The sequence below is a fragment of the Paroedura picta genome, chromosome 6 (assembly GCF_049243985.1).
Source record: "Paroedura picta isolate Pp20150507F chromosome 6, Ppicta_v3.0, whole genome shotgun sequence".
NCBI lineage: Eukaryota > Metazoa > Chordata > Lepidosauria > Squamata > Gekkonidae > Paroedura > Paroedura picta.
This window is the reverse complement of record NC_135374.1, coordinates 61,417,869-61,443,609: the sequence shown is the minus strand read 5'-3', so window position 1 is coordinate 61,443,609 and position 25,741 is coordinate 61,417,869. Positions and strand designations below refer to the sequence as shown.

At 43.1% G+C, this 25,741-nt stretch overlaps 1 protein-coding gene across 9 annotated transcripts; it reads left to right on the top strand.

The window, feature by feature from the left end:
• The first annotated feature begins 165 nt into the window (after positions 1-165).
• Positions 166-25,540, top strand: LCA5L (lebercilin LCA5 like). Of its 9 annotated transcripts, none has more exons than XM_077342719.1 (8): positions 166-265; positions 3,228-3,697; positions 6,093-6,598; positions 8,069-8,206; positions 10,026-10,119; positions 14,023-14,123; positions 21,516-21,639; positions 22,267-25,538. In XM_077342719.1, the coding sequence occupies exons 2-8, from the start codon at positions 3,247-3,249 to the stop codon at positions 23,019-23,021; spliced, it is 2,169 nt and encodes a 722-aa protein (XP_077198834.1). In that variant the 5' UTR covers positions 166-265; positions 3,228-3,246; the 3' UTR covers positions 23,022-25,538. The 9 variants fall into 9 exon arrangements, with proteins under 9 accessions (XP_077198834.1, XP_077198833.1, XP_077198841.1 ...); XM_077342718.1 differs by having other exon boundaries at positions 218-265; positions 3,225-3,697; XM_077342720.1 differs by having other exon boundaries at positions 264-350; positions 3,225-3,697.
• The last annotated feature ends 201 nt before the right edge of the window (positions 25,541-25,741 follow it).

Below are 25,741 nucleotides of genomic sequence, written 5' to 3'. Positions count from 1 at the left end.
AACTACCCCTTATTTAATCTCCCTATAGATTTCCTATTTTTGTTTGTTAAGAGGTGGCTGTTGTAAATAACAGCATGACCCGGCCCTCTTGAATTGTTCTCCTTTTTAAAATTCAACGAATGCATTACTTGGTCCCTACCGAGTCCTCGCCCCTTTTGCTGTTTCTTAGACTACAAGCCCCATGAGTCTCAGCGAAGTTCTTCGGTTGCCACAGTAACAGGGGTCTGCAAACAACTTCTTCCGCCAATGCTTTCAAAGGCACCAGGTAACGTGAACAGAGCGGTTTCTGCAGGGGAGAAGGAAAGTTTAAGTTAGCGTCGCGTGCGCAGGGGAAATAGTGTCGTTATTGGGTACGAGAGGGTCGGAGGGGCCTGGGAAGGAAGCCGTGCGGAGGGCGGAGGGCGGAGGACCTGTGGGCGCTTTTCGTCGGCTGCACTGGGAGGGAGACAGTGCTCGCTCGCTCTCTTTGCCGTCCAGTCGCAGCGGACTTATGGCGACCCCACAGGGTTTGGGTGCGTCTTTTCTCTTACGTTGGCCCATAGTCACCGGTGCAGAGGAGTGCTCGTGCTCCTTATGTACACACCTCCGGGGTTCAATGAAGCAATAAAAAAACAGTTTTCCCTAACTTATTATACACCTGGTTTTCAAAACTTTTTTCACCTTACACAGTCATTAAATCCTGCTAAGTATTTCAGTTGGCATTTTGCCTTTGTCAGAACTCCTTTGATAATATACGCACCTGTATTTTCCATTTACTGTTCGGTTATTTCTTCTCTCATCCTCTTCAATGCAGATATTATCCTAGTCCTGTTTTTGTTTCATTCTCCTGCATAACTTTTCCTCACTCTTCTAGCCAGTTTTCCTGCCATATAATGTTTATGAATAAATTTCACAGATTTTATTTCCTGCTTTCTGCTGCTAAGCCTTTCCACAATGAAGATCTACTTATGTTTGTTACGTCTTTTATATACAAACTGACCATAAAGCTAAGAACTTAATAAAGGTATTAAAGCTAATGCAGTAGCAAGGAATGAGAACTTTAAAAAAGCCATACCAGATATGACACAAACAGGATTACTACAATAGAATTATCCTGCCTGTGCTCCCAAAATGTGATTTAAAGAAGCATACTAAAGGGAATAGATATTCCTCATGATCTGTAGTCATGGGTAGCTGGTCCTCCATAAATTTGGCCACTCCCCCTTTAAAAATCGTACAAGTTGGCAACCATGACCCTATCCTGTGGCAGCGAGTTCCACAAATTAGTTACATGCTGTGTGAAGAAAGACATTGTTTGTTGGTCCTGAATCTCCCACCCTTCAGCTATAGTTATAGACACTGGGTTATAGTGTTATGGGAGAGGGAGAAAAGTTCTATTTACTATCTCCATTCCATGCATAATTTTGTAAACTTCTATAATGTTTCTCCTTGCTTGCCTTTTTTCAATGTTAAACAGCTCTAAGCATTTTAACCGATCCTGATTTGGCAGCTGCTCTAGAATTGTTCACAATATTCTAAGTGTGGTCTCAACACAGATTTGCATAAGGGCAGTATGATAGTGGTAGTCTTATTCTCCATTGCTTGTGGAGAGGGGCAGTCTCTACATTATAAAAATAACAGTGATGATAAGTATGGTCTGTACAGAATTTGCGTTTTTCACAGCATTTGCACACTTGATCAATATTTTTCTCAAGCTGTCCACTAGCACCTCAAGGTCTCTTCCTTGGTTTGTTGCTGCCAGTTCACATACCATCAGTGTATATGTTAAGTTGGGATTATTTGCCCCAATATGCATCACTTGAAGTTGAAAAACACTGGTCCCAGTACTAATTCCTGAAAGACCCCACTGCTTATATTCCTACCTTGCGAGATCTGACCATTTATTCCTACTCCGTGCTTCATTTTTTAAGCCAGTTTCCAATCCATAAGAGGACTTGTGGATAAGAGGACTTGTCCTCTTATCCCATGATTCTAATTTGTTCAGGAATCTTTTGTGAGAGACATTGTCTTCTGGAAATCCAAATAAACCATATCTACCAGATCATTCCTATCCACATATTTACTGAGACTTTCAAAGAACTGCAAAAGGTTAGTGAGAAAAAGTCATTTAGTTTCTTAGCAATTGCCTTATCCTCCTTTATAACTCATTTATTTCCATTGTCACTGCTTCTCTAGCCAGTTTCCAGTTTGTAATGTATTTAAAGAATCCTTTATTGTTGGTCTTTATGCTTTTAGCAACATGGTTCTCAAGATCCTTTATTCCATCCATAAGTGTGTGCTTGCATTTCTTTTGTGCAGGTTTTGTCGGTTTGTGTTTGCTATGTTTGGGTAAACCTTGTTCCTGAAGGAAACCTTTTTACTTTAATAACTTCCCTCAGCCTGCTTGTTAGTCATGCTGCTGACTTTTTAGATCTTATACTACCTTTCCTGATCTGTAGGATATATTCTAATGGAGCCTCTATTACAAAGGTTGTGAGTAACCCACCAGCCTTTTCAAGTGATTTGACCCCCCCCCCCCCGGCCCTGACTGTTCCATTCAACATAGTTTTTACCAGATTTCTCATCTTGGAAAAGTTTCCTCATTGAAGTTAAGTATGACTGTGTTCTGTGGCACTTTCTAAATGAATAAATAGCCACCAACCTCTATAATATTTTCACAAGGACAGATAGCCTGAAACAAGGGGTCTGGGTAGCTTAGGCATATCTGATTTTGCCAGATCTCTGAAGCTAAGTAAAGTTGGCCTTGGTTAGTGTTTGGATGGGAGACTTCCATTGAAAATGGGGGCTCTGATGTGGAGACAGGTGATGGCAAACCAACTCTTACCTTCTTTTGCATGGCTGCCAAAGAATCCTAAAATCACTCTCCTGGCTACACCACACACACACACACACACCATATTCATTTATTTATTAGTTTATTTTTTACATTTGTATTCTGCCCTATCTCCCCTCCTGCCACAAGAGATCAGAAGCCAAACAATGAGAATTGCATTTTCTATCATACACATTTTCTATCATACCATCTTCAGAAAATAAATCATGTAGTAAATTAGAGCTACGTCTTGAAGGTGTATTGGTATGGAATCAGGAGGGGAAAAAGAACTTACCAAAGCATAAAGGAGGAATAACAGTAACATGTAGTGTGATTTTCAAGTCTAATTTAAATATCTTGTTCCCCCCACCCATCCATTTCATAAATAACTGGTAATCTTTGTGTCTTTCAGTAGATTATGTCTCTTGATCGCTATGTACTCTAACAACGGTATCACAGCTTCAGATGACTGTTTCCTCCGTTTTATAGTCCAAGAAGGTGATGAATGTGAACGACATACAAGAAATGAAAGCCTGAGTGATTCTCACAACAGAATCTATAAGGGCACCCAAAGCAGCAGTCGTAATAAAGTTAATAATTGTAGCAAACATACCAGTCAGTGTGGGAGTGGATGTTTTCAGCTTGACCATTCACATGACTTTGATGATAATGCTTCAAGAAGAGCTAGCAGCAATAGCAGCAGCTGTTCAGAACAGGACAACTGTGGAAGTACTCAGAAATGCTATTGTGAAGATTTTCACACAGACTCTTCAGGAAGTGTTAGTAGTGCCAGTAGCAGAAGCAGCAGCAGTCATTTAGACCAACCAGAAAACCAAAACGAGGAATTACCAAAGGAGAAAAAGGAAAACAGTCACCAAGCAAAAGGTAAGAAGATATTTGGCAGCATGATCATAACCAAGTTGGTGTGTAGATCAGGGGTAGTCAACCTGTGGTCCTCCAGATATCAATGGACTACAAATTCTGGCAGTGGCTCATGGGAATTGTAGTCCTTTGACATCTGGAGGACCACAGGTTGACTACTCCTGGTGTAGATGACAGATTACTGTTACGTTATTTAAATTCAGGCTTTGCTTTCCTATTGGCTATTGTGGTGCTTCTTCACTTTTATTGGTAAAGACTCTCACATATTTGGCTGCATCAAATACTAAGTTTTATGTACTTGGAAAACACCTCTGCAATAAGAAAAAAAACATTAAATCAGTGTGTTAGTCAATCACATATTCATGACCATATTTGCTGTCATATTTCACATATTGAAAGCCAGGATATCGGTTAGAATAATAGTCGGACCAGAACCAGGGAGACCTGAATTCAAAACCCCATTACCTCACTGGATTACCCTTAATTTCTGGAAAGATGCTAAAGGATTATTATTTCAATAACTTTTTTGATTTTGTTTCTGAGTATTGACTTTGCAGTATCTTTTAAAAAAAAGGATACCGCATATACTTGCATATAAGCTGAGGCACCTAATTACACCACAAAATGCTGGAAAAACTTATTGACTCACATATAAGCCGAGGGTGGTGTTTGGGTAGTGGCTTTTTCTCCTTTCCTCCCCTCCCCACTGTTTTGGGGAGTATTTTTTCCCTTTTCTTCCCACCCTCCTCCTCCCTCTTCTTTCCCTCTGATCCCTCTTTCCTGTATTCCTTCCTCTAGGGGCGTTTCCTCCTTCTGCTCTGTATTCTCCCTCTGAGACAGAGGCTTCAGAGCTTCCTGCAGAGCTTCCTACAACACATGTTAGCCTCGTTAAAGCAGTGAGGGGGGGAGGCGGAGACTACTCTTTCCCTACCAGGTTTGCTGCGTCTCTGCTGTTCCTGCCTCTGCTTCTTCAGGCAAGTATACTTGTCTCCCACCCTCCAGTCTTGTCTGGAAGCTGTTTTTTTTAATTCCCAGCATATAAACTGAGGGGGACTTTTTCAGCTTAAAAAAAGGGCTGAAAACTTCGCTTATATGTGAGTATATAAGGTATCTAGAATTTGTTTAGCTGTTTCAGCCTATTTTATGGTCTGTGAGGTCTAGTAGTAGTAACTAGTCCATATAGGCTATTGAAATTTGAATGCTTCTGTTGCTTATCCCACAGTGATCATACCTGTCTCTTTCTACCATTAAACTAGGCAAACTATCCCATCCTATTTGCTACTTTGCACCCCAGAAAGTATCGTAACCACCTTTTGTCCTTCACTTCTGCTCCTGGCAATTACTGATACTCATTGGGCTTGTTGTGTGCCATGCCTGGAGTTCCCCATTCCTGTAGACATGTGATATATGTAACCTGGTATGTGTACCTGACTCAACATAATAAAAGTGGAATATCATCTGAATTTATCTACATATGCCTAATATCATGAATTCCTAATTATAAGCACGAGGATGGAGAGAATTTTTCAGCAAAGTGTCCACAAACAAAAAGCACTGTTCCGAGAATCTCAATATTTGTTAATACAGTTATTTTTGAAAGAAGCATTAATAGAGATACATTTGCATCAAGAGATAAACTGGATATAGAGCCAGCTTGGTGTAGTGGTTAAGAGTGCGGACTTCTAATCTGGCATGCCGGGTTCGATTCTGTGCTCCCCCACATACAACCAACTGGATGACCTTGGGCTTGCCACAGCCCTGAGAAAGCTTTTCTGACGAAGAAACGCTATGTACGCCTCCAATGTCCTGCCCTCGCTCCTGCCTCCCTCTCCCTTTTTTAAAAAAAGTGAATTGCCTGGAGCAACAAATAGGCATACAAGGATGCAGGCAAAGCCAAAAAAATTTCCCCCCAAAGTTGTAGCACAAAGCATGCCTCTCTAATCAGGAACAAGATTACTTTTTAAAAGAAGCAAGATTTGTGATCACATTAGAGGTGGCAATAAAGAAGCAATAAAGAATCACTATGCATCTATGATTAGATGCATAGGCATTTAGATGATTAGGCATTTCAACGGAGAAGTATTGAATTAAAAAAAATTAGCGGGCATAGCGGGCCCTTTAAAGCATGGAGAAAGGGGACTGGCTGCCTGGCTTGACTGACAGGCGGAAGAGAGTTGCGTATAAAACACTTTGCTCTCTTCCGCCATTTCTGGCAGCACTTGTGGAGGAGAAGAAGCGCAAAATGGTAGCAGAGAACAGTGAGACAGCAAAAAGGTGAGGAGGGGCCAGGAGACATGATTATATTTAGCGTTACACCATTCAGTTGCCATAATGCTATTTCTATCAATGTGCAGAAATGCCGCTAGTCTTACACAGTTTTGGTTTGAATTCAACATAGGAGGAAAGAAACAACCTAAGAAGAAACAACAGCAAAAGACTTTTGCTTGTTACAGTGTTGTAAATTCTCAGAAGAAGAATAATGTGGCTCGCCGTATATTATCTGCCAGGCTTCACAAAGTTAAAGAGCTGAAAAATGAAGTGTGTGTTTTGAAGAATGAATTGGAAGCATCCAATATGGAAAACCAGCTTTTGAAGAGTCTCCAGTTCCGACATTTAAAAGCAATAGCAAAATATGAAAACGCAGAGACTAACTTACCTGATCTATTGGAGAGACACAGTCGAGAAGTGAGGACGCTAAGAGTGCTTCTCAGGAAGTCTCAGGAGCAGGAGCGCAATGCATCCAGGAAGCTTAGAGAAGTTGAAATACAACTGCTAAAGACGAAAGATGCTTTCCAGGCACTGCAGAAACTTTGTGAAGACAAGCATCTTGCTGAGAGAGGGGAACTTCGACATAGATTAACAGCCCTTACTGAAAGAATGGAAGCCAGTGATAAGAAAATTCAGGTAATATTCAGCATAATAATACATTTTCACAACTGAACTATTCTATGTGAGGATGATGCTAGAGTTCTAATGTAAAGGTCCCATGCAGCTGTTGTTTGGGTGTGTCATGAGAGCATCCTTTCAGGTGGGAGATACAGTGATTTTCCTAAAGCATGTTAAGGTCGATTAAATAGAATGGCTCAAGCATAAGTATATGTAACTGACACCAGAGGTTGTTATTTCTGAATAAGCATGTGTGAGACCCTGTTATTGCTAAAATCATTGGCCAGGGATGGGGTCATTCATCAAGTATTTTTTAACTTGTAGTATATCTAAATGCTGGACAGCAGAATGAACCTGAGGTATGTGTCAGGAGGTAAACTGCCCTAAGTTTACAGCATGCACAGATATACACACACATGATTCTGGCTGGAGGAATCCTGTACACTTCAGTGTCCACAGAGATCTTAGATTCAAATGGGTAGCCGTGTTGGTCTGAAGTAGCACAATAAAATCAGAGTCTAGTAGCACCTTTAAGACCAACAAAGATTTATTCAAGGCACGAGCTTTAGAGTGCAACAGACTAGTCTGAGGAAAAGTGCTTGCAATCGAAAGCTCACACCTTGAATAAATCTTTGCTGGTCTTAAAGGTGCTACTGGACTCTGATTTTATTGCACAGAAATTTTGCATGCCAGATTTTCAGGCCTCTCCAGTTGATGCCATTACTAGCTGCTAGTGAAAGAGAGTATTACTTTTTCTAGATTTCATAAGAGGCAGAAAAGTATGTGTTTCCAGCCAGTGTGATTTAGTGGTAAAAGGGACTAGGACCAAAGAGGTTAGGATTAAAATTTCCACTCAGTCATGAAACTCACAGTGATGACATCCCTCCCCACTTTTCTCATTGGGTGGCAGTGGGTCAGGGGGACTTGGGGGGCCTGTGGAGAAGAAGACAAATGTCACTCTCTCAGCCTGACCTATCTCACATAGTTGTTGTGAGGATCAAATGGAGAAGAGTACAATATATGTTGTCTTGAGCTCCTTAGAGGAAGGGCTGATAAAAATGGATCAGATTTTCCATCTGCTAAGAGTGTGAATCAGTGGCTTTCCTTTTTATGGAAGCTATTACTTATTTCTATCACATCTTTCTATTGCAAAGGTACTAATATCTTCAAAAATATCTAATCCTAAATGACAGAGTGGTACAGCCAGGTTGCCCTTGGTTAGCATTTGAATGGGAGAACACCAAGGAACACTAGAGGCAGGCAATGGCAAACTACCCTTGAGTGTCTCTTACTTTGAAAACGTCACCATGTCAATTGTGACATGATGGCAAAAATAAATAAAATGATGAGATTGGGTTGTTCATCCTCCTAAAGAAGTTTAGTAAAACGTGCTGTTTTATATGGTGTTTTAAAAAAATCATACTTTGTTCTGTAAATTGTCACTAGGGATGGGATAAAAGCAGGTTGTCAAACTTGTTATATCTTCAGGGTCTAGAAAAGCGGCTGCTGCTGAATAATACCTCCTTTAGTCATCAGATAGCTGCTGAGAAGAAAAAGACAGTTGAAGCTCAGATGATCACCGTAAATCTTCAAATGGAAATTAAGTCACTTAACCAAAGAATTAAGGTATTTAAGGCTTAAATTACATATTTATTTTACTATAAATGTGGATTGCATTTAATTTGCTCATTGTAGAACATAGGCAAAGAAACTGGTTTGGAATTCTGTATTACACTGAAAGCATAACAATGGGTGAAAACCTGTTCTGCTATTGGTAGAACTTTCCCATAGTGTAAGGAACTTTCTGACAGCAACAGAGTTTCTTTTCCAGATGAAACAACCTCATGTTCGCAGAAAGCTCTTTGCACCAGATCAATGCTCTGTCATTAGTGAACCAAAGCCATAGCGCTAAGCACATGTCTGAGGCAAGTAATTAGAATTCATTTAAGTCTGATATGATAACAGATAACAGTATGTACTTCCCACCCTATAATGAATCAAAATACAGTATTTGCTGGCATATAAGACTACTTTCCCCCCCTGAAAAACATGCCTCCAAGTGGGGGGATCGTCCTATACGCCGGGTGCACTTCAGTTGGGATAGACATAGCTGCCCATAGTGGCCCATAGTACTGTAATGTAATGTAACAAACTCTATATTTTGAATGGAAATGTTGGGGGGTCCTCTTATATACCCAGTCGTCTTATATGCCAGCAAATACGGTATTTTGTAAGGACCCTTTAGAGACAAAACTAGTCTTTTTAGCCAGCCCGTCTCATCAGTAGATCAGCCACATTTTCAGGTGAGGCTTTTTTTAAAAAAAGAGAAAAAACATCATACACTTCTACATCCCAATGACTAAGTATTTGTGTGCAGTTTAATGTATATGAATTATTAGCTGAGTAAGAATGATGTTCCAAATATGATTGGATTTATAGACTGCTTTTCGGCCATTGGCTTCATTGTGGCTTATATAATAATAATTAAAAATGCATAACAAATATAAAATACAATACAGTTTTAAAAAAGGTCAATCCTCATGTTTAAAAATGAGTTGGCGGCTCAGATATCAAAACAACAACACCAACCCAAAACCCTCCTCCAAACAAATGAGTTTTTAGTATCAGCCTGCATCATTCAACAGAGTGGGCCAAGCCAATTTCTCTGGAAGGGAGGGAATTCTGTTCTACAAATGCCACCATATAAAGTTGCAATGACAAGCTCTCAAAACAAAAAAATAATTGCACCTGAACTGTCATATACAAGGCTTAGCTTGCACCAAAGTAGCAGTTCCATGAAGAACAGCATGTAGGCTCTGCAGAACATCACCGCTTTAAAGGCCATTTTGTAGAAATTAGCTTTAGAGTTGAGGGTTCCTTAACCAAGGACTAAAAAGTCCTGTCTGAAGAGGCTTATCAGACAAAGGAACCTGTCAAAGGAGCCTGACAGATATACAAAACACTATAATAATGGTTGAACACATATGCCAGTAAGCTGCTGCGGGCCGAGAGTATAGGCAGGTAAGATAAAGGTAAAGGTATCCCTTGTGCAAGCACCGGGTCATGTCTGACCCTTGGGGTGACGCCCTCTAGCGTTTTCTTGGCAGACTCAATACGAGGTGGTTTGCCAGTGCCTTCCCCAGTCATTACCATTTACCCCCCCCCCCCCCGCAAGCTGAGTACTCATTTTACCGATCTCGGAAGGATGGAAGGCTGAGTCAACCTTGATCTGGCTGCTGGGATTGAACTCACAGCCTCATGGGCAGAGCTTCAGACTGCATGTCTGCTGCCTTACCACTCTGCGCCACAAGAGGCTCTAATAGGTAGGTATGAATAGTTTAATAAATATGGAGGTGAATCCAGCTAATCAGGAAAAATGGCATAATTACAGTGCATGTAACAAGTTTTACTGTCATTTCTGAAGTCTAATACTATATTTTTGTAGGAAAAAGAACGAGAACTGGGCATAAGGAATATTTATGCAAACCGCCTGCTTAAAAGTAAACAAGACAAATGTGAGCTCGAGTCTCCCCCAAAAGGTAGCTTTGTGGGAAATGTTTTAGAAATTTAAAAGTAGAATGTAAACTGCTTAAGAAGTTCATGTGTTAAAGCCTGGTTAAAAGGTTTTACAGTATTAAATCTTCATAGTGTTTGATGTGGGGTTCACCACTTAAGAATGCTAGAATAGGGTTGCCTTTACTGTGAGGAGAGGGAAGGAATCAAGAATGACAGATATTTGAGGAAACTCTATCCATGTTGTTCTTACTATATTCAAGTGGTCTTATCTGTAACTGCACCGTTATCCAAAATAATAATGCATTGTAATGAGATGTTTGCTCTTACCTACAGAGCAGTTATCAGGACAGCGATTGTAAGTACTTCCTTGTGCTAGGCTGTGGGGAAGCTTACAAGCAGAGCCATCCCATTGTTCTGGCAAGAGAGAATGCCTGCATTCCATAGAGTCTACTCCTGTCCCACCTTAACTAGCTGATAGTCCAGTAATCGTGCTATCACCATGCGGACTCAGTAAATCAGCAACTTAGCTGCAGTACAATACATTTTAAGTTGCAGGAACAGTTTTATATTAGGTGATACCAAACTGCTTCACAGCTTTTTCATAGATTGCAGTTCTAAGCATTAGTATTGTTCTAAGCGTTACTATTGTTTTATTGTTTTACTAGTAAATAAGCCCGCTGCCCCTGAAATGCAGCGGGTGCTAGTGGGCCAGGGGAGTTCTGTGGCGCGGCTTTTTGAGGCCAGGGGCTGGACCGAAGGGTGGGTGCGGGGCGACCCGTGAGGCGGCGAGCGTGGTGGCCGGGGGCCCGTGTGCCGTGGCCTGCCTGGATCTCTGGAGCTGGGGCGGTGGAGTGGCAGCTGCCAGTGGAGGCGGGCGGCGTGGAGGGCAGGAGGCAGGTGCTTACGGGCGGCTGGAGTGCGCGGCGTGGCTGGGGGCGTGGCGCGCGGCACCTGCAATGGCGCCGGGTCGAAGTGTAGTTGGCAACGTGAAAGGGCACTCTGGGGTTGCTGCGGGCTGGGAGCTTGCTGTGGGTTGGGGCGGGGCCGCGGCCATGGCTCCCGGGAGAAGCGCCGCTGGGCGCTTGTGGCCGTGTGGGTACTCGGGTGAGCTGCGAGGTAGGCGGCGACGGGTCTGTTGGACGCGGAGGCGGGTGGCGGTGCGGGCCCCTCTTGTGTGCGGGGGCCGGCGAGCAGGCGTGACGTTGGTGGCGGCGGCTGCGGCGGCATGGCCGGCACAGGCGCGGCGGCTGGGCCCTCCTTTCCCTGCGGGCAGGCGGCGACCTGCGGCATCGAGGGGAAGCGAGGTAATGGCAGCGGGCTGCAGCGTCCAAGCGAAGTGGGAGGTGGAGGCGCTTCGCATCTCCCGATTCATCAGTCTGGGGGCAAGGGGCTTACAATTGGTCCCTTGCCGCCGGACTGACAATCGGAGGGCCCAATCGGCAGGCGCCCTTCCTCATCCCAGACAGGGCCCGCCGACGGAGCTCTTACTCTTTTATTTTATCCGCTCTGCTAGGAGCGGTTAAAGATTGTTTAACTGGGGAAATTATTGGATTTCATTGTATTTTAATGTTTTATCATGTGATTTACTGCGAGACCTGTCGGGGAGCAGCGGTATACACATTTCTAAATAAATAAATAAATAATAACTCTACAACAATTATCTGTGGAAGAAAAACTTTGGCTTCACTATACAGATTTCTCCTAGCTCTTCCTTGGTGGGACTTGGATTTGATATAGCAGCAACATATAAAACCCAAAATATCTGGTAACATATTAAAGACTGTCCAGTTTATTAGAGCAGTGGTCCCCAACCTTTTTATCACCGGGGACCACTCAACACCGGGGACCACTCAATGCCTTTTACTGAGTCCCGGTGGGGGGGGGTAGTTTACACCTCTACTCTCAACCACTGCCCTAACGCTCTCTGATCGCTGTGGTAATGTTTAAACATCCCTTCAAAATAAGATACAGACACGCCACAACAGTGAACATAAGGAACATTTTATTTTCATGGAAATTTTAACTCATGACAGTTAAACTGACAGTTTAACTCATGACAGGGGGGGAAGGCGTCCTTCGGGGCCCACCTCCAATTAGTCGAAGGACCACATGTGGTCCGGGGCCCACAGTTTGGGGATCGCTATATTAGAGTATAAGCTTCTATAGACTAGAACCTACTTCATAGAATCATAGAGTTGGAAGGGGCCACACAGGCCATCTAGTCCAACCCCCTGTTCAACGCAGGATCAGCCCAGAGCATCCTAAAGCATCCAAGAAAAGTGTGTATCCAACCTTTGCTTGAAGACTGCCAGTGAGGGGGAGCTCACTGACCAATCTTTGGGGTCTTAGTAATATGTTAAAGTTGCTACCTCCAGTTACTGAAATGTTATAAAACCATTGTTACTACTGCTGTTTATTTGATATGAATGAATTATATTGTACTCAGTCTTATGTTTTTATCAGACATCTGTAATCCGCCACAAGCTGGTCTCGGGAGTGGTGGACAATAAATAAAATAATAATTAATAAAATAATAATGTTCTCCTATGTTTTCACAGGCTGTATTTATGCACGTAGAATGTGTTTGTGTGGGTCTATATGCCCATTGGTAGCACATTTCATACATCTGATTAATGCATACTCTGTAACCTGTGGAAATGAATGTCATAATACATGTGTTAGTCTGGAAGGTGTTGCACGGCTCCTTTTGTTTTGTTTTGTTCTGTAATAGCCTGAGCTATGGCTCAATGGTAGAGCATTTGCTTGGGATGCAGAAGGTTCCAGGTCCAATCCTTGCTTTCCTCAGGCTCCCCCCTTCCCCCCAAATCTCCAGTTGAAAGATTTGGCAGTAGGTGATGCGAAGGGTCTCTGCCTGAGACCCTTGAGAGCTGCTGCCAGACTGAATACACAATACTGACTTTGATAGACCAAGGGCCTGATTCAGTATAAGGCAGTTTCATGTGATTTCATATGATCATGGTTACCCTTCTGCAGGTCCAGAATATACATGTGAGAATTCTCCATTGTAGGTACTAAAAATAACTGGTTATTAAATCTGTTTTTATATGTATCTTTTTAAATGATTTAATGCGACTAATAAATAATTACAAACAGGTTTCTACAACATGCATCACTACCAAATGAGCACAGGATGCCACATATCCTAGAACCTGATTTGTCTGTACAGAGGGACTACTAGTCCAGAAGTCAGCAAACAGATTGCACACCTGTTGTAGCATAAGGTGACCCTGATCAGTTCAAGGAAGGAAATTCATAGACATTGCTACACTCCTAACTCTGTGGAACTAGGCACATATATGCTATTATGGGACTGAGTAAGTGTAGATAGGGTCAGGCTTCATGTCAGTAATCTTTTTGAGATTTTAGATATTGCATTTTATTTATTTATTATTTTATATATATATATATACACACACACACACACTACTATCCCTTTTGGCTCAGGACTGTTTACAGTGAAAATAGAGAAATGGCATATGGGGCCTCATATGCAGGGCCCCTGCCCCCTCCCCCCCTGAAAACCATCTGCTCCTGGACCTGTTTGTATTATTACTCTTTAATATTGTATTATTACCCTGTTATTATCAGTTAGTAATATTAATGTTATAGTTATTTATATGTATGGTTTTCTGTATAGTTCTCGGTTCCATATAAACCGCCCCGAGCCTTCGGTGAGGGCAGTATATAAATGTGAATAAATAAATAAGTAAGTATGTATGTAGGTAGGTATGTAGGTAGGTAGGTAGGTAAGTTCTTGACAAAATAGATAAGCACTCGTGAACTCATAACATATCTATAACTTGCAGTTTATAACTGTTTTGACATTAAATCTGCATAACTATTAACTGTGGTAACTGACATTTTCAAATAGTTAATGTTTTTCATAATTAATTCCTCCTTTATAGATAATATAAGCAAGGCAATACAAGCAGATAGGAGTTTTAAAGCAGAAGCAATGACCCCACTTCAAAAGCGTGAGACAGAAAAAAGTGAAGTTTTAAAAGAGGTATGGCAGATCTGATTAAAATTGTCTTCACAGCACTGAATCTACAGCTACATTTTTCTTCCTGTAACACTTGAACTTTTAACAGTTCTTAGAATTTCTTGAGAGCTTTGGATTATTGTAATTTTCCCTATTGCTAAATCTTGGTTGTGATCGTTTCATGCCAGTATCCCAACTGTTCCCACTAGCAAAACCTCAATCCTTTTTTCTCTAGATTTTGTGTCCATTTTGATTGGGCTAGAAGGTGAGGCATCCCTGTCTCCAAACAGATCTGTAACAAGAGCAAGGCAAGTGAAGCACTTGCTGTGGGCACACAAGCTGAGAGGCACAGAAAAAGTAAATAATAATTTATATAAATTTGGGGTAGTGATAGTGGTGGTTGTTATTAATATATTTAGCCTTTTACCAAAAAACTACTATGAAAGTATAGGGGGCACAATTTTATATTCTTGCCTTGGACACAAAATTAGCTAGTTACAACTCTGTCCCGTTTTGCCTTCCTGTCCTCTACCATTCCCCGGAGTCCATTTAAGTTTGCACCTACTGCTTCAGTGACTCCATCCAGCCACCTCATTCTCTGTCATCCCCTTCTTTTGCCCTCGATCACTCCCAGCATTAGGCTCTTCTCCAGGGATTCCTTCCTTCTCATGAGGTGGCCAAAGTATTTGAGTTTCATTTTCAGGATCCGGCCTTCTAAGGAGCAGTCAGGGCTGATCTCCTCTTGGACTGACCAGTTTGTTCGCCTTGCAGTCCAAGGGACTCGCAAGAGTCTTCTCCAGCACCAGAGTTCTAAAGCCTCAATTCTTTGACGCTCGGCCTTCCTTATGGTCCAACTTTCACAGCCATACATTGCAACTGGGAATACCATAGCCTTGACTAAATGCACTTTTGTTGGCAGGGTGATGTCTCTGCTTTTTAGGATGCTGCCTAGATTTGCCATAGCTTTCCTCTCCAGGAGCAAGCGTCTTTTAATTTCTTTGCTGCAGTCCCCGTCTGCAGTAATCTTGGAGCCCAGGAAAATAAAATCTATCACTGTCTCATAGAATCATAGAATCATAGAATCATAGAGTTGGAAGGGGCCATACAGGCCATCTAGTCCAACCCCCTGCTCAACGCAGGATTAGCCCTAAGCATCCTAAAGCATCCAAGAAAAGTGTGTATCCAACCTTTGCTTGAAGACTTCCAGTGAGGGGGCGCTCACCACCTCCTTAGGCAGCCTATTCCACTGCTGAACGACTCTGACTGAAAAAAACTTTTTCCTGATATCTAGCCTATATCGTTGTACTTGAAGTTTAAACCCATTACTGCGTGTCCTTTCCTCTGCAGCCAGCAGAAACAGCATCCTGCCCTCCTCCAAGTGACAACCTTTCAAATACTTAAAGAGGGCTATCATGTCCCCTCTCAACCTCCTTTTCTCCAGGCTGAACATTCCCAAGTCCCTCAACCTATCTTCATAGGGCTTGGTCCCTTGGCCCCAGATCATCTTCGTCACTCTCCTCTGTACCCTTTCAATTTTATCGATGTCCTTCTTGAAGTGAGGCCTCCAGAACTGCACACAGTACTCCAGGTGTGGTCTGACCAGTGCCGTATACAATGGGACTATGACATCTTGTGATTTTGATGTGATGCCTCTGTTGATACAGCCCAAAATGGCATTTGCCTTTTTTACCGCTGCATCACACTGCCTGCTCATGTTTAGTTTACAATCCACAAGTACCCCAAGGTCTCGTTCACACACAGCGCTACCTAGAAGCGTATCCCCCATCCAGTAGGCATGCTTTTCATTTTTCTGACCCAGATGCAGAACTTTACACTTATCTTTATTAAATTGCATCTTGTTCTCATTTGCCCATTTTTCCATTGTGTTCAGATCTCGTTGAACTCTGTCTCTATCTTCCGGAGTATTTGCCAGTCCTCCCAATTTGGTGTCATCTGCAAACTTGATGAGTAGTCCCTCCACCCCTTCATCTAGATCATTAATAAATATGTTAAAAAGTACCGGGCCGAGCACCGAACCCTGAGGTACCCCGCTACTCACCTCTCTCCAGTCTGATGAAACACCATTGACAACAACTCTTTGAGTGCGGTTCTCTAACCAATTCCCTATCCACCTAACGAACTGAAAATCCAGATTGCAGTCCTTCAACTTATCCATCAGAACATCATGGGGAACCTTGTCAAAAGCTTTACTAAAATCCAAGTAAATGACATCAACCAAATTTCCCCGATCCAGCAAACCTGTTACTTGGTCAAAAAAGGAAACCAGGTTGGTCTGGCAGGACCTGTTGGAGACAAATCCATGCTGACTTCCTTGGATCACCAAATTGTCCTCCAGATGTTTGCAGATCGCTCCCTTTAATATCTGCTCCATTATCTTCCCCACAACAGAGGTCAGACTCACTGGTCTGTAGTTTCCCGGGTCATCCTTCCTCCCTTTTTGAAGATCGGAATAACATTTGCTCTCTTTCAGTCCTCCGGGACATCTCCAGTCCTTAAAGAGGTTCCGAAGATGATGGACAAGGGCTGTGCAAGTTCTCTGGAAAGTTCTTTGAGTACTCTCGGGTGCATTTCATCTGGACCAGGGGATTTGAACTCATCCAGTGCAGCTAAATGCCTCTCGACCACCTCTCTATCCATGTTAACCTGCCACCCAGACACTATCCTTTGGCTACAGCCATCTCTAGATGTGCCTAAACACTTTGACCTGTGGGAAAAAACAGATGTAAAATAGGCACTAAGCCTTTCTGCTTTCTCTGCATCTTTCGTTAGAGTTTGTCCATCCGCACCCAACAGCGGGCCTATTGCCTCCTTTACTTTATGTTTGCTCCTCATGTAACTGAAAATCTTTTCTTGTTACAATGGGCTTCCCTGGCCAATCTTAGCTCACTCTCAGCTTTGGCCTTTCTGATGCTTGATCTACAGTGCCTAGTAACCTGTAGGTACTCTTCTTTAGAGCTCTGTCCTTCCCTCCATTTCCTGAACATTTTCCTTTTCTTTCTTCGTTCCTCTTGAAGTTCTCTGTTCATCTAAATAGGCTTCTTAGAGCTCCTGCAGTGTTTTCGTATTTCTGGAATAGTCATTGATTGAGCATGCAATAGTTCTTGTTTGAGTAGCGCCCACCCTTCACATGCTCCCTTTCCTTCCAGCATTCTCGTCCATGGTATGACACTCATCATGTCTCTGAGTTTATTAAAGTTTGCCCTACGAAAATCCAACATCCGCGTCTGGCTACAAGCTTCCTTGGCTCCCCATCTCAAAAGGAATTCTATGAGGACATGGTCACTTCCCCCTAGGGTCCCCACCTCCTTCACCTCATCCACCAACTCTTGCCTGTTGGTCAGTATTAAGTCCAGTATGGCTGAATCTCTTGTGGGTTCATCTACCATTTGATAAATGAAATTGTCAGCCAGGCAGGTCAGAAACTTGCATGACTGAGGACGCTTCACAGAGTTTGTTTCCCAGCACACATCTGGGAAATTGAAGTCACCCATGATGACAAGGTCCTGCCGTTTGGATATTTTCTCAAGCTGCTCACAAAGTGCAGCATCCACATCCTCTCGTTGGTCAGGCGGTCGGTAGCAGACACCAACCACCACACTGTTTGTTTTCCCCTCGCTTATTTTCACCCAGATGCTTTCCACTGTAGATATGCTCTCCTTCACTAGAATTTCCTGACAGGTAAGCCCTTTCTTCACATACAGTGCCACTCCTCCACCTCTTCGATCTATTCTGTTTTTTCTGAACAGTTCATATCCATCCACCATTACATTCCAGTCATGAGAATCATTCCACCAAGTTTCTGTGATGCCTACTAGATCATACCTTTCCATCCGCATGAGAAGTTCCAGCTCTTCCTTTTTATTGCCCATGTTTCGGGCGTTAGTATAAAGACATCTGAATCCTTTTACTTTTGGTTCCCTATGAGCTGGCCTTGCCGGTTGGGCTGCCTCCGATAGTTTTCCTTCCATATACTCCCTATGTTGATCGTCTCCTTCCCCTAGTGGCTTTAGTTTAAAGCTCTCCTGATGAATCTCCCCAGGTTCCTGCCAAACACATTCTTCCCCAGTTTCGATAAGTGCAGTCCATCAGGTGCTAGTAGGCCTTCCTCAAGAAAGCCTATCCCATGGTCCCAGAAACCAAATCTCTCCTGCCGGCACCAACTACGCAGCCAGTGATTCACCTCCATTATCTTCCTCTCCCGACGCATTCCTCTTCCCTTGACGGGCAAGATTGAAGAGAATACCACTTGTGCCCCCATTTGCTTGAGCTTCCTCCCCAGATCTTGATAGTCTTTTTTAATAGGAGCGATGGTATTCAGGGACATGTCATTCGTTCCCACATGGACCATCACAAATGGGTAGCGATCCGTAGATTTGAGGAGTTTGGGCAGCCTTTCTGAAACATCTTTAATTTTCGCCCCTGGCAAGCAACACACCTCTCGGGTTAGGGGGTCGGGCCCAGCCACATGGCGATCCATTCCTCTTAGCAGGGAGTCTCCAATTACCAGTACTCTCCTTTTTTTTTTCTTCTCAACTCCATTTCCTTCTGTCCCCGTGGCCTCTTCCCTTTGTCTTAGAGTTTGTTTTGGGACCTCTTCCCTTGTTGACCCTTGCACCTCCTCTGCAAGGGCCTGAAATCTATTCTGGAGCTCCAAAGGCCCCGAGAACTGTCTCGCCCTTCGCCGTTCAGTCTTTTTCCGAACTGCCTGCAGAGGCTCCCTATTGTGGTCAATCTCCTTGTCCTCTTCAGGACTGGTTGTATTCTCTTTATTCTCTTTATTCCATGTTGCAGAGCTCTGGACTACGAACTCCTCCCCTTTCTTACTTTGGGTCAGAGTAATAATTCTGTTTTCTAGTGCCCTAATCTTTTCCTCCAAAAGTCTTACCAGCTTACACTTGGGGCAGCTGTAGTCCATCTTGTCTTCTGGGAGGAAGGCAATCATGTCACACTCACTGCAAATGATGGGATGAGTGTCCTGGAGGTCCATTGTAATGTCTAGGCAGTGGAAGTACTAGGGAAATATAATCTACTGATATAATCTACTGATTCTAATTGCTCGGCCAAGAACCCCAGGCCAAGAGCCCTTTGTCTCTCGCCCTTCGGCTCGCGCCAAAGGCTCGCGCCTCTGGTGAGGAGTAGCCCTTTTTAATCCTCCCAACAATTACCCAGCAATCACCTCACCCAGGCAGAACAATAGCCTCACCTGGTCAGCAGCAACTCTCCCCAGTAGCTCTCTCCACGTGCTCTCAGTTGTCTCCATTTCTTCCCCATCTATTTGCCAGGAATTGAGAGGGCCAGATGCCATGATCTTTGTTTTCTTGATGTTGAGTTTTAAGCCAACTTTTGCACTCTCCTCCTTCACCCGCATCAACAGGCTCTTTAGTTCCTCTTCACTTTCTGCCATTAGAGTGGTATCATCTGCATATCTGAGATTGTTGATATTTCTCCCTGCAATCTTGATCCCAATTTGTGACTCCTCTAATCCTACCTTTCTCATGATGTGCTCCGCATACAAGTTAAATAGGCAAGATGACAGTATACTGTTACCCAAATTTGCGTGAACACGTGTCCTAAAACATGTATCTTTGAGCTTGTGGGGAAGATTAGCCCAAATGCTGCGAGAGGGGGGTAACTTAGCGTTTATGGATCGAAATGCCTATATATACCAGGGGTGATTACACCCGTAGGAACTCAAGGCAAACACAGATGTAAATGGTAAAATAGTAATATAAGCTTTATTGAAAGGAAAATAACAAAAAGACACACAAATAGCTAACACATAGAGAAGGGGGAGGAAGAGTGGAAAGCTTGATAGTTACCTATCTGAGGAATGGAGGATCAGAGGAAGAAGCACGAACCAGCGTGGGAGGTCTCCAAAGGTCCGGGGTTGGAAGACACTAAGAGTGGCTGTGTGAAGCCACAGTTTTTGTAGGATTTTGGGAAGGGGGCTATGTAACAAGGCTCAGGTAAGCATGTGCTGGAAGTTTCCAAGGTCCCCAGAGATTAGGACAATACCTGGCCAAGTGGGGGGGGGATGGCCATAAATGGATTTGGATAAAAGTTTTAATGGCTCTGAGGAAGAGAGCCATCAGGTCTAGCTGGCAGGATGTGGGGAAGAGATTTCCCATGGCAGAGGGGCCAAGTGTGAAAAATGTTGCAAGACAAAGGATTTTCCTAGGAGCCCTTAGGCAAACAGGAGGAAGCCACTCCACTCGCTTAGAAATACAATGCCCCCTGAGCTGATGCGAGCTTGATTCCAGAGGCACCTCTGGGTCAGGCAAAGGCTGTCATTCCAAACCTAAGGCAGAGAGCAAGATTTCTAAGATGGAGTCTGGCCTGGCTTGGCTGACCCTAGCAGTGTCATGGCTTTAGCTTAAAGGTAAAGGTATCCCCTGTGCAAGCACCGAGTCATGTCTGACCCTTGGGGTGATGCCCTCTAGCATTTTCATGGCAGACTCAATACGGGGTGGTTTGCCAGTGCCTTCCCCAGTCATTGCCGTTTACCCCCCAGCAAGCTGGGTACTCATTTTACCGACTTCGGAAGGATGGAAGGCTGAGCCGGCTGCTGGGATTGAACTCCCAGCCTCATGGGCAGACAGCTTCAGACAGCATTTCTGTTGCCTTACCACTCTGCGCCACAAGAGGCTCGGCTTTAGCTTAAGCCTAGACTATTGTGGGGTGCCATTGGTTATAGAAGACAGTGTGCTTGTTAGTGAGGCAGGAGGCCCTGCCACATCTTAACAATACAGCCTTGCTGAACTCCTTTCTCAATTTTGAACCAATCAGTGATTCCATGTTCAGTTCTCGCTGTTGCTTCTTGACCTACATATAAGTTTCTCAAGAGACAAATAAGATGCTCTGGTATTCCCATCTCTTTAAGAACTTGCCACAATTTGTTGTGCTCCACACAATCAAATGCTTTAGCATAGTCAATGAAAGTAGATGTTCTTATGGAACTCCCTAGCTTTCTCCATGATCCAGCGTATGTCGGCAATTTGATCTCTAGTTCTTCTGCCTCTTCGAAATCCTGCCTGTACTTCTGGAAGTTCTCGATCCACATATTGCTGGAGCCTAGCTGGTAAAATTTTGAGCATAACTTTGCTAGCATGAGAAATGAGTGCAATGGTGCAGTAGTTTGAACATTCTTTGGCATTGCCCTTCTTTGGGATTGGAATGTAAACTGACCTTTTCCAATCCTGTGGCCATTGCTGAGTTTTCCAGATTTGCTGGCATATTGAGTATAGCACTTTTACTGCATCGTCTTTTAAGATTTTGAATAGTTCAACTGGAATGCTGTCACCACCACTAGCTTTAATCATTTACTACTTTGTCAGTGTTTATATATATTCAGAAGTGAAAATATCCAAATATGTTTTCTCTTTCTATGTATTTAAGGGAAAGATAATACAAGATCCAAAAGAAAAATTATGTGATGTGCAGGAAGAGACAGCACTAAAATCAGAATCTCATCAAATTGAAAAATTATCAAAGGAAGACATGTCAGATGTAATATGCAAAGGTATTTTAAGAGTATTTCAAGCATTGTATAACTTTATACATATATACAAATTTCATGATAGACAACACTCTTGAAAATTTTACTTATGCTGGTCCATCATAGTATAACAGTTCAATGGCATATTGGTAGCAGGTTTTCCAATATCCAGATTTTTGTTTTACATGAAAATGTTTGGACTAACAAATTCTCTGCAAAATTTGTTGTATATTGAAACATAATTCTCCTAAGCCTCACAGAGTTTATATATTTTACTCTGTATGAAGAAATGCATGAAATAAAATCTAGTACTGTAGATCCCCCCCCCCTGCTAGAATAAGAGAAGGCTCTTTTTCTGACAACCACTGAATATTCTGGAGCATGGGAACTGCTCCCTTAATCTCTCTTGCAGTGTGGTCAAAGAGGGGTTAGTAGTAGTTCTCAGTCTAATAGATTCTCAAAACAGTGCCTACTTTTCCTTGTATGCACAGTGGGCAGCTATTTTAAGAATGCTTGAGAGTGCTTCCTCTGTGTTTAAGACAATTTCTAATTGCTAAATATATAGAATGGGCCTTCAGATGATATGTCTTATTTAAACTCCATTGTCTGATTTGTTAGTCTATAACAGTTGAAGCAATATTTCCCTTCTAGAACTGTTAAGGGAAGAAATATGTCCAAAGGAAGAAAAACTTTTCAGATGTGACTATCTAGAAGGACAAAAGAAAAGGAGAGACATGCAAGGGTTAAAAGTTGACATTTTGAAAGATGAACTTGAGAAATTAATGGAAGGATCATCATTTCAACCTACTCAAGAAGTCCTGAAAAATCAAAATAATCTGGAAGAAGCTTTAGTGGAAAAGAAAAACAATGAGGAATGCAAGGAAGGTGGTGAGAAAACAGCAAAAGAAATAGATCATGATAAGCTGGCAGCACAAAGACACAAAACATCTAAATTAAAGAAACAGTATGTGTTTTCAGAGGTCATTGAAAATTTGCACCAGGGACTTCCATCATCAGGTCCCATACCCAACACAAGCATTTTCTACAGCAGTAGACAGGTAAGTAGGCAGCAGACTGAAATAAAGGGAAATTCAGTTAATACCTATGAACCCTCATTTGGTAATTCTACCAAAACACGGCAAGACACTTCTACATATAGTGAAGGCTACACTCCTACTGTATCAGCAGAGAAGAAGAACACTCTTATGGAAGAACTGTTTGGTCCGAGCTGCATCTTGCAAGACAGTAATCAAAACTTGAAAGAGATGGGCAAGGGAAAAAAAACTCTGCAGAGTGAAAAGATATATGAAATCTCATATCTCAATGATGGCTTGCAGTGTGGTGATTGCAAACAAACCCAAATAAAGGTTTTCCATACAACTACCACTTTGGAAGACCCAAGATAATTCCAGCATTTCTATTGACTTTCATGTTTTTTGCTTTAAAATTTATTCAGTATTTTTAATCGATTGAAAGGCCCTGTATTACCTACCAAAGCCTTTCTCTCTTTAAATCTAATGATCCTTGTAAGGTAATTTAAACAAATCTCATATATTCCTCTGAAGAAGCAGAAATGTTGATATTCCATTGCAGGGGAACATGTGTGCAAAATGTAGTATCAGTATATACTTTATTAAACATATCTCAGCAGTAAAAATGAAGTCCTTATTCTGTGACCGCACCTCAAAAATATAGCATTGGAAAAAGTGTGCAAGAGGACAATTAAAAAGGGAATAAAAACCTTCCTTATGAAGAATGGTATTTAGCTTGAAAAAATGACAATTGAGGGGTGAGTTGACAGAGGTCTCCAAAGTTATGCATGGGATAGAAAACGTAGAGAAAAAAGTATGGGCATTCAATAAAATGAATAAGCAGTCAACTTATAACAGATAAGAGGAACTACTTCTTCACCCAGAATAATTATTTTATTTATAGTTCAGCTTCTAGACTGCCACTCCCCAAAAGGCTCATGGCAGTTCACAACACAAATATAAAACCCCATAAAAACAATATTAGAATCCCCAGTTAACCCCCTCACAGGCAAAACTCCCTCCCCCTTCCCAGCTCACAGGTCATCTGGAAGTGAGCCTCAGGGGAGATCTTCCTGGGAAGAGTTGATGACCTATGTGAGGGGCCCCTGATCTTCCTTGCCCTGGCCTCAACCAAAAACCTGACAGAAAGGCTCCATTTTGCAGGGCCTGCGGAACTATGAAAGCTCCGACAGGGTCTGCAGCTCTCCCAGGAGCTCATTCCACCAGGTAGGGGCCAGGACTGAAAAGGCCCTGGTCCTCCTTGAAGCCAGGTGAACCTCCCTTGGGCTGGGGACCTCCAACAAATTCATAACTGCTGAGTGTAAAGCTTTGCAGGGGGCATGAGATAGGTGGTCCCACAGGTACGTGGGGCCCAGACTGCAGATGGCCTTAAGGGTTAACACCAAAACCTTGAACTGGATCTGGCCACAACTGACAACCAATGTAGCTGCCTCAGCACAGGCTGGATATGGGCCCTCCAAGTTATTCTAGTGAGGACCCTAGCAGCCACATTTTGTACCAGCTGCAATTTCCTGGTCAAGGCCAAGGGTAGGTCCATGTAAATTTAGTTACAGAAATCTAGTCTGGAGGTGACAGTTGCATGGATAACTGGCTAAGCAATTTGAGGACCAATAGGGGACTTGCCTGGCATAGATGGAAAAATACTGACTATGCTACTCTGGTGACCTGGGCCTCCACAGACAGGGAGGCATCCAGGACTACTCCCAAGTTCCTGGCCAAGGTGACAACCCAGCCCAAAACTCTGGACCAGCTGGCCAGAGGGCACATGAAGAAGTTAAATAATGTAGGAAAGAGAACTGCCCCCTGCGGTACTCCACAAGGGAGTTGATAGGGACATAACTCTTTACCCACAGCTGTCCAGTTCCAGATGAAAGACTGTAATCACTGAAGGGCTGTCCCCTGAATCCCATCCCCGGCAAGACAGCTGGCCAGCAACTTGTGGTTGACCACATCAAATGCTGCCGACAAACCTAACATCACGATGGCTGAACCGCCCCGATCCTCCTGGTGCTGGAGATCATTCGTCAAGGGGGCTATGTAACAAGGCTTATTCGTCAAGGCGACCAGTGCTAACTCCACCCTATGGCCAGGACCAAGCACCAAAGTTTCCTCCAAGAATGCCAGGAGGTGGTCTACAACGGCCCTTTCAATCACCTTGCCCAAAAACACTAGATGTGGGACTGAGCAGCAGCTGGCTGGGTCCTGTGGATCCAGCAATGTTTTTTTCAGTAGAGGGCGAACCACTGCCTCTGGAAACTGTCCCGTAATCAGGGAAAGGTTGACAATCTCTCCCAGAGGGCCTCCTATTTGCTGGTCGCTCGTCTTGAGCAACCAAGATGGACAGGGATCAAGGGTGCAAGTGGTCACCCACACTAACCCTAGCAGCTTGTCCACTTCAGTTTCTGAGCGCTGCCTGAAGCCATCAAATGTATCCTTCCCAAGATGGCCAAGGGGCCTCCAATTCCTTATCTGTATTGATAGTGACAGGAAGGTCATGGCAGAGCGATAAAACTTTGTCTACGAAGTTCAATAATGCCTTGGAGCCCAGTTCTAATTGACTAACATTTTGGTGACCTTTCTTGAGAGCAGTGAGAGTCAGAACTACCCTGAATAATTGTGCTGGGCAAGAGCACAATTAACACATGAAATACACCGCTGCAGGAAGTAGTGGTGGCTACAAGCCTAGACAGCTTCAAGAAGGGACTGGATAAACATATGGAGCAGAGATCCATCAGTGGCTATTAACCACAAGGTAAAGATGGAATATTATATCTGGGTCAGTGATGCTCTTTATTCTTGGTGTTTGGGGGGCAATAGTGAGAGTGTTTCTGGAGTTTTGGCCCTGCTCGTGGACCTCCTGATGACACCTAGGTTTTGGCCACTGTGTGACACAATGTTAGACTGGATGGGCCATTGGGCCAATCCAATATGCCTTCTCTTATGTTCTTATGACTTCTATCAGAGAAACTATAAAAATAATAAAATAATTGGAAAGACATAGTGAAAAGGAATTTACCAGTTTACAGCACTTTAATATCTATATAGTTAAAGGTATGAAAATACTTCATGAGATA

Bases quoted from the DNA above. Each gene is read 5' to 3' on its own strand.
- LCA5L (XM_077342719.1), top strand. From the start codon at position 3,247: ATGTACTCTAACAACGGTATCACAGCTTCAGATGACTGTTTCCTCCGT. The intron at 3,698-6,092 runs GTAAGAAGATAT...AATTCAACATAG, and splicing joins AAACAGTCACCAAGCAAAAG to GAGGAAAGAAACAACCTAAG. The intron at 14,124-21,515 runs GTATGGCAGATC...TATGTATTTAAG, and splicing joins AAAGTGAAGTTTTAAAAGAG to GGAAAGATAATACAAGATCC.